General features: G+C 45.7%; 1 protein-coding gene across 1 annotated transcript in view; it reads left to right on the top strand.

The window, feature by feature from the left end:
• The window catches only part of Polr3a (RNA polymerase III subunit A), a 39,360-nt gene that overhangs the window by 5,009 nt on the left and 25,604 nt on the right, over positions 1 to 8,747 (top strand). Inside the window, exons 6-11 of the mRNA XM_021181759.2 lie at positions 2,432 to 2,671; positions 2,786 to 2,948; positions 3,066 to 3,202; positions 6,479 to 6,582; positions 6,715 to 6,856; positions 8,259 to 8,399. Of these exons, the coding sequence (XP_021037418.1) occupies positions 2,432 to 2,671; positions 2,786 to 2,948; positions 3,066 to 3,202; positions 6,479 to 6,582; positions 6,715 to 6,856; positions 8,259 to 8,399 (927 nt within the window). The remainder of the gene's footprint in view (positions 1 to 2,431; positions 2,672 to 2,785; positions 2,949 to 3,065; positions 3,203 to 6,478; positions 6,583 to 6,714; positions 6,857 to 8,258; positions 8,400 to 8,747) is intronic.

Here is an 8,747-nt window from a genome sequence, read left to right as displayed (position 1 = left end):
TTTCATAACCTCTGTTAGTTTCACTGTGTCCCTGTTTAGTTTCTGTTTCCATGATCTGTCCATTGGTGAAAGGCCCACATTCTTTAAAAAGAAATGAGGATTTTATTTTGTCTCTCCCGCTGGAACCTCCCAGGACTGTGATAGGTAGATGTCTGGCGTAAAGTTTTATTTGAATTGGCTTTGTAACTCCACTTGGTTGGTTGTGATTTCTCTTTAGTGTTTTCCTTTCCTAGTGGGGTTGGGGAGTAGTCAGGGTCTCAGGGTGTAGCCTGGGATCCTCCATTCTTATAACTCCTCAGTCTCCTAAGTGCTGGCATTACAGGCTTGGTTAGTCCAGCTCAGTCTATGCTGTTGTGGGCAGCACCATATGGCTGAGTAGAAAAGGACTCTCAGTGATTCTACAGCAGTGGTTCTCGAGCAGTTCAGGTCCCTGAGGGATGGGACAGAAATTAGTCTGTCCCCAGAAGACTAGTGAGTCCTCAAACTCATGTCACACAGGACACGTCCTGAGGTTGGTGAACAGTCCCTCCATGGAGGTCGGCAGTCTCCCATCCCACATCCTCTGTGCCTGCTTGCTGTGCTTCTTGCCTGTGGTTCCTGGTCTCTGCATCATTGTTCAGGGCACAGGGGCCAGCAGCCTGTTCCCAGTGCCCCCGGCCGGCCGGCTTCTCTGGCTAATAAGTGGGTTCTAGACTCTGCAGTCCTCTGGCCTTTCAGTTCCATGGCGTTCTGGGGTCCTGTCTAGCTGCAGCTGCTTCCCAGCTGAGGCTCAGCCTCTCGCTGTCCTTTTCCTACCAGCCACTTCTCAATGGACTTGAAGATTTCCTGCCTTCTTTTCTCAGATGGTAGGGAGGTGTTCATGGCTGGTAGACAGGAGCTATTTAACCAATGTCATTCATCCCATCTGTCCACACTTGCCTTCTATGCCTTGGGGTTCTAATGTCAGTAGCCATTCTTTCTAACATTGTTTCTCTCCTAGATCCCTAGAGAAAATGTTTGTTATTGTCAACTTAAGTATAACATTTCTTTTCTTTTTTTTTTTTTTTTTTTTTTTTTTTGACAGGGTTTTTTTTTGTAGCCCTGGCTGTCCTGGAACATAAGATTTAGTTAATAAAATCCCCAGAAAGTTTAATAAGTAGAAAGCAGCCCACATAATGACTTTTAAAAAAAAGGATATATTTATTTATTTTATTTATGTGAGTACACTGTAGCTCTCTTCAGACACACCAGAAGAGGGCATCAGATACCATTACAGATGGCTATGAGCCACCATGTGGTTCCTGGGAATTGAACTCAGGACCTCTGGGAGAGCAGTCAGTGCTCTTAACCACTGAGCCATCTCTCCAGCTCCCTTTGCTTTTGTTTTTGAGACATGGTCTTTCTATGTTAGTGGTTCTCAACCTGTGCATCTTGACTACAGGGTCAAACAGCCCTTTCCCAGGGGTCACCTGAGACCATCAGAAAACACAGTAACAAAATGACAGGTTGGAAGTAGTAATGAAAATAATTTTACGGTTGAGGGTCACTACAACATGAGGAACTGTATTAAAAGGTCACAGCATTGGGAAGGTTGAGAACGACTGTTCTATGTAGACCAGGCTGTCATGGAACTCACTATGTAGACCAGGCTGGCCTACCTCTGCTTCCCAAAAGCTGGGATTAAAGGCGTGATACCAGGCCTCACTCCATTCTTAGGATTTTTAGATCTCTAATCACTTGCCTAGTTCTTAATAAGTTAGCAACTCACAGCTTGACGTTTTTAATACATTTTTGTTGATTCTTTAAGAAGTCCATATATGCATACAATATATTTTTATCATATTCACCCTACTTTTCTTCTACATCCCCTCAGATCCATGGCTTGTCCCTTCCTACTTTCATGTTCTCTATTAAATACCCCACCAAGTCAAATTTGTACTGTCCATATATCAAGAGTGAGGGCATCACTGAGACATGGTTAACCCAGCAGGAACCATAAAGAGCTCTCCCTTCCCTAGGGGCCATCAGCTAGCGATGCCTCAGCTTGCAGTGGTGTCTATGAGCCCTGGCCCTCCTTCACAGCATAACACTTTAATGAATTTAATTCAAAGGTAATACATCTAAGTTTATAGGAAAAAACTTGATTATAATAAAAAGAGAACAAAGACTCAGCTAAGTGCTTGCAAAAGGATTTGTGGTGCATACTTAGCACCCAGATGCTGAGGAAGCCAGTGTGATGGTGTGATGCTTATAATCCCAGCTGTGGGGAAGCAGAGACAGGCGCAACTGCAACCCTAGGGCTCGGCTGGCCAGATGGCCCTAGGCAATTCTCCACTAAATAGCAAGGTTGAGGCTATATGGGAATCTGTCTCCAAGCAAAGCAAACGGAAGGATAACCTTACCAACCTGTCAGAAACTAACCGACTATCCCTATCCCTTCCTGCTCCTGTAGGAGAACTTGAACCCTTTAGTCGTTCTGAACTTGTTTAAGCGCATCCCAGCTGAAGATGTCCCGTTACTCCTGATGAACCCAGAATCTGGAAAGCCCTCTGATTTGATTCTCACCCGACTTTTGGTGCCTCCCCTGTGTATCAGACCGTCTGTCGTGAGTGATTTGAAGTCTGGAACCAATGAAGATGACCTGACAATGAAACTGACAGAGATCATTTTCCTAAATGATGTTATTAAAAAGGTCAGTGTTTCCCGTTAACGTTTGCGTCCTGCAGAGAGTGCACCTGGAGATGTTTGCTCAGTAAGGTTTGAGACAGCTCAGAGAGCAGGCTTGTCTGATCTCTCTGTTCTCTAGCACCGGATCTCCGGAGCCAAGACACAGATGATCATGGAGGACTGGGATTTCCTGCAGCTGCAGTGTGCCCTCTACATCAACAGTGAGCTCTCTGGCATCCCTCTCAACATGGCACCTAAGAAGTGGACTCGAGGCTTTGTGCAGCGCCTGAAGGGGAAACAGGGTAGGTTCCTGACAGGCTGTGCCATTGTCACCTGTTGAGAGAGTGGATGTCTGTTCAGATAACTGCCAAGCCGCACAGAGCGTGGCATGGACTCACGATGCATTTTGATTTATTTAGGTCGATTTAGAGGTAATCTGTCAGGGAAGAGGGTGGATTTCTCTGGCCGAACGGTCATCTCACCTGACCCCAACCTCCGGATTGATGAAGTAGCCGTGCCAGTTCATGTGGCCAAAATTCTAACGTTTCCTGAGAAGGTAAGTAGCATTCAGCTGCCGAGTTCTTTGTTTCCAGTGTTTTCATTTGGACAGTTCATGCTACACATATAAGCAAATATCCAGAAACTCACACAGCTTTGTGAAAATATCTCATTCCTCTTTGTTTATGGGGGTTTGTTCGTTTTCTTTTAAAATGGTGCCCTGTATAATAAATAAATAAATCTTTAAAAAAAAAAAATAAAATAAAAATAAATAAATAAATAAAATGGTGCCCTGTCTTCATGTACATCTGCACGGCAGAAGAGGGCGTCAGATCCCACTATAAATGGTGGTGAACCACCGTGAGGATTGAGTTCAGGACCTCTGGAAGAACAGTCAGTGCTCTTAACCCCTTAGCCATCTCTCCAGTTCATTTCACTTTAAACACACACAACCTCTGTAAGAGCTACAGTGGTATGGGCATTGTTGTAGCTGGTGGTTGTTGGGTGTTTTGTTGATGTAGTGGTAGAGATCTGACCTGGGACTACTTGGGCCAGGCATGCTATAAGCACTCAACTGCTTTTATTAAGGCTTACACGATTTGCACCCTGCTCCACAGACCAAAAGCAGAATCTCATGGACCCTCAGGAGACAATTATTATCAAATAGCTATAGCCAGTAATGGGTTTTTGGTTTGGTTTGGTTTTTTAAGATTTTATTTATTTTATATATATGAGTACACTGTTCTCAGAGACACCAGAAGAATGCATCAGATCCCATTACAGATGGTTGTGAGCCATCTTGTGGTTGCTGGGAATTGAACTCAGGACCGCTGGAAGAGCAGTCAGTGTTCTTAACCTCTGAGCCGTCTCTCCAGCCCATCAATAATAGTTTTTTAAAGTGATCTGTTTTGGTTTTGGTAAGGTGTGGTTCGGTGTTTTTGAGACAGGGTCTCACTATGTAGCCCTGGCTGTTCTAGAACTCACTATGTAGGCCAGGCTGGCCTTGAACTCACAGAGCTCTTCCTGTCTCTGCCTCCCAGGTGTTGGGATTAAAAGCTCTTGCCACCATCGCCTGGCTCAGCTTTTTAAGGCTTTAAAGGGCTGATAAAGTACTTAAGTTACCTTCTTTATATTTTGTTTTTATTTTGATTGCGTATGTGTTTGTACACATGCGTGAGTGTGTGCGCACATGTCCTGTAGTGTGCATATGGAAGTCAGAGCACAATTTCAGGAGTCAGTTCTCTCTACAGTGAGTTCCAGTGATTGAGCTCCGGTCCTCATACCTACTGGCAGGTGCTTTTACTAAACCACGCAGCCATCTGACCAGCTCTTACCATATTGCTGTCAGTTAGAGACAGCTGCAAATGAAAACAGAAAGCTTTTTTATATTTGCAAAACAAAAGAATCAGCTTCCCCTTTTCGTGTCTTTTATTTTCCCTTTTCCCAGTGCTAGAGATGGAACTGAGTCCTCCTCTCAGGCCCATTCAGCAGTGTTTTAAAACAAAACGTCATGCCCTCTGCTCAGGCTTGCCAAACACCAAAACCATTGTACTGGCTAGTTTTTTTTTTTTTTTGGTTTTTCGAGACAGGGTTTCTCTGTATAGCCCTGGCTGTCCTGGAACTCCCTCTGTAGACCAGGCTGGCCTCAAACTCAGAAATCCGCCTGCCTCTGCCTCCCGAGTGCTGGGATTAAAGGCGTGCGCCACCACGCCCGGTTTGTACTGGCTAGTTTTGTGTCAACTTGACACAGCTGGAGTTATCACAGAGAAAGGAGCTTCAGTTGAGGAAATGCCTCCATGAGATCCAACTGTAAGGCATTTTCTCAATTAGTGATCAAGGGGGAAAGGCCCCTTGTGGGTGGGACCATCTCTGGGCTGGTAGTCTTGGGTTCTATAAGAGAGCAGGCTGAGCAAGCCAGGGGAGGCAAGCCAGTAAGGAACATCCCTCCATGGCCTCTGCCTCAGCTCCTGCTTCCTGCCCTGCTTGAGTTCCAGGCCTGACTTCCTTTGGTGATGAATAGCAGTGGAAGTGTGAGGCGGAATAAACCCTTTCCTCCCCAACTTGCTTCTTGGTTATGGTGTTTGTGCAGGAATAGAAACCCTGACTAAGAGCCGGGCATGGTGGCGCACGCCTTTAATCCCAGCACTTGGGAGGCAGAGGCAGGCGGATTTCTGAGTTCAAGGCCAGCCTGGTCTACAAAGTGAGTTCCAGGACAGCCAGGGCTATACAGAGAAACCTGTCTCGAAAAACCAAAAGAAAAAAAAAAAAAAAGAAACCCTGACTAAGACACCCACTCAATCCGTTTTCAGTTCGGTCAGTGTTACTTAAGCATTCAGGGTTGCAGGTTTTGGTGATACGGGCACGTTGGGATGCGTGGCGGTTGGGGAGTGTAGTCTTTGGAGAATCTCTGTCGTGCTTCCTGTTTATGAATGCCTGCATCACATCTGTTCTCTGACTTGTTTTTCCTACTGACAACACTTGGAACACTTTTTTTGGTTTAATCCTCATATTTAAACTGTTTCACTGAAAACGTTTTCCTAAACAGTGCTATTAAATAGGCAGTGTTTCTCGTTTGCTTGTACATTTTGCAGTCTAGCCATCCAAAAACTTCTGGTTACACAATTGTCAAAATTATCAAAACAATCGGTTCTTCTTCCTGGTTAGTTTTCTTGGGATGGGTTGTTAGTTTTTAAACCTTAGAATCACAGAGTCGAGGAGTTTGATCGTTTAAAAGCTGTTGCTGGTCACCCAGAAAGCCTGTAGCAGTCTGCATTCAGTTCACCTCTGAGTTTATATCGGATGGTGGTTACAGGACACCCACCCAAGCTCTGCAATGACCCCTAGAGCGCTGTGGGGCCTGCGCATCACAGCTTGCTGATCAGTTGCAGTAGTGTGTGTGGTTTTTAGGCAGGCTGGATCATCAGTGCTTGTGGTAAACCAGTTCCACGTGTCCTCATTTGAATGACAAATGATGTAATGCCTTCCCATGGAACTGCTGACTGAGAAGTTACAGAGTGAGGCTGGAGCAGGCCACGGCTCATGGTGCTACTGCCACATCTTCTAAGTCGTAGAGCCTTATAGACGTTGGCAGATGATGTCACCACAGACTGCAGTCAGTACAGTGTTGCCCAGTGCAGTACGGAGACTGAGGAGGGACTGAGCCATGCCTCCTTAGGTTTAGGCTCCTGTCTGCCAGCCTGTTGTTCTTAAACTTCTGTCAAGCCCTATGGTAGCTGTTTTTCCTCTTAGAACTATACAAGGAACAACTGAGTATTGTTGGCTAGCTTACGAGAGGAAAGACGGTTTCACTGTGGTTTTTATCATGGTCCCATAGGTGAACAAAGCAAACATCAACTTTTTGAGGAAACTGGTTCGAAATGGCCCAGATGTTCACCCAGGAGCCAATTTCATCCAACAAAGACACATGCAGATGAAGAGGTAGTGCCTTCCCAGTTGTGTGGGAGTAACTTTCTTTACAGTACAGCGGGGGGGATGGCATGCACTCTAGATAGTGGCATTTTGGAGTGTAGAGAACTTAGTTCAGAGACCATGTATATCCTGTACCCTTAGGTTCCTGAAGTATGGAAATCGGGAAAAGATGGCTCAGGAGCTCAAGTTCGGCGACATTGTAGAGAGACACCTGATAGATGGAGATGTGGTCTTGTTCAACCGGCAGCCCTCACTGCACAAACTGAGCATCATGGCCCACCTGGTGAGTGTGAGGCTGCCTCTTACTTCCTGCTGAGCGGGAACTTACAGGGTCTATTATAACTTTGAACTTTACCTTTCAGTTTAAATAAAACTTATTTCAGCCTTTAAAATTTAGTGTGTGAGTGAGTGTGTGTGTGTGTGTGTGTGTATGTATCTGTGTGTCTGTGTGTCTGTGGTCATGCCTTGATGCACATGTGGAGTTAAGGAACACCTTGCAGAAACTGATTGTCTCCTCCCATGTGCTTCCCAGTTATTAGTGTGTGATTGTGCGTGTGCACCATCTGTGTGCAGGTACCTATAGTTACCCAAAGAGGGTATGGGATTTCCTGAATTGGAATTATAGGCAGGGTGAGAGGACCAGAATGGGCTGGGAGCCAAACGTGAGTGCTCTGCAGTAGCAAGTGCTTCTAAGCTGAGAACTATCTGCAGCCCCTCCCTTAAGAGGCCTTCAGATGCGAGCTGGAAGAACCATACACAGCACACAGTGGCACAGATCTAATTGAGAGTTGCTGTGAACATGGCAGAAATATTTTCAGTTTGCAAAGGCAAACGTGTTGTGCACATAGCTTTATATAAAATAGGCAGAAAATCATTTAGTTTTGCTTTTGCTTGTTAGCAACTAAGATGCTTAAAAGACTTGCATCAGCAGACCCCTGAAGAGTGTTGAGTGTCATAGGCTTACAAGCAGAGGCAGATGTGGCTCTGAGGAGCTGTGTGCTGGGGGCTCGAAATGAGCCTGAAGGTCTCACCAGATTCAGGTTCACCTTTTTTGGCAGAACTGATATAGTGTTGGTTATTGTGCTTGGCTTGTTTGGGGAGGTTTATGGAATCTGGCCACCCACTCTTGCTGATGATAACAAAAAGATCAAATACTGAGGCTGCAAAGGGAGCCCTAGTTTCTAGTTTCGTTTTGTTCTTATTCATTACCCAGATGAATTTTAATGGAAGTACTCCCTCCAGGGCTCTACAGAGAAACCCTGTCTTGAAAAAACAAACAAACAGAAAGTATCTCCCTTTCTGTTAGGGCAGCGGCTCACCCTGAAGCACAGTTCACAGGGAAAACGGTATTCATGGCTAATTCTTTCCCTTCCCTTCCTTTTCAGTCTGGGCAGGTGAGACTCAGTCACTCCAAGTTACTTGACAGGCCTAGGTTCTTTGTTTTTTGACTTCCACCTGTTATAAACTCAGTGTGAAACTCGGAATGCTGGGCGGTCAGGACTGTGCGTATATATCATCTCCTGCGTTGGTATCTGCTCATAGTTTGTGAAACTTGTCTGCTTTCCCAGAGCTTGTTGACTTAATCTACCAATGAGTATGTGTACCACAACAGAATATGTAGAAGGTCTTTTCTTTTGGGCACGCCTAAGTCCTTTTCATTTTTCATTTTGTTTGGTGTTCTACAGGCCAGGGTCAAGCCCCACCGGACCTTCAGATTCAATGAATGTGTCTGCACCCCCTACAATGCAGACTTTGATGGGGATGAAATGAACCTTCATCTTCCGCAGACAGAGGAAGCCAAAGCAGAGGCCCTTGTTCTCATGGGGGTAGGTAGTGGGACACTGCCTGGGAGAAGGGCCCCACATGAAATGGCCATGTAGGTCAGTGCCAGGCTCAGCTGGGCGTGCTGGTACATGACTTTAATCCCAGCGCTCAGGCGGCAGAGGCAGGCAGATCTCTGAGTTCAAGGGCAGCCTGCTCTAAGAGTGAGTTCCAGGTCAGCCAGGGCTACACTGAGAAACTGTCTAAAAGAAAGGAAGAAGAGAGAAGAGAAGAAATAGCCCGGCATGGTGATGCATACCTATAATTCCAGCACTTAGAACCTGAGCTACAGAGTGAGACCCAGCCCATTGGATGTAGAGACCAGAACATTATGAGTTCAAGGTCAGCATGTA

The sequence above is a fragment of the Mus caroli genome, chromosome 14 (genome assembly GCF_900094665.2).
Source record: "Mus caroli chromosome 14, CAROLI_EIJ_v1.1, whole genome shotgun sequence".
NCBI classification, from domain to species: Eukaryota; Metazoa; Chordata; class Mammalia; order Rodentia; family Muridae; genus Mus; species Mus caroli.
Note: the sequence above shows the minus strand (reverse complement) of the source record. Positions and strands in the feature narration are given on the sequence as shown.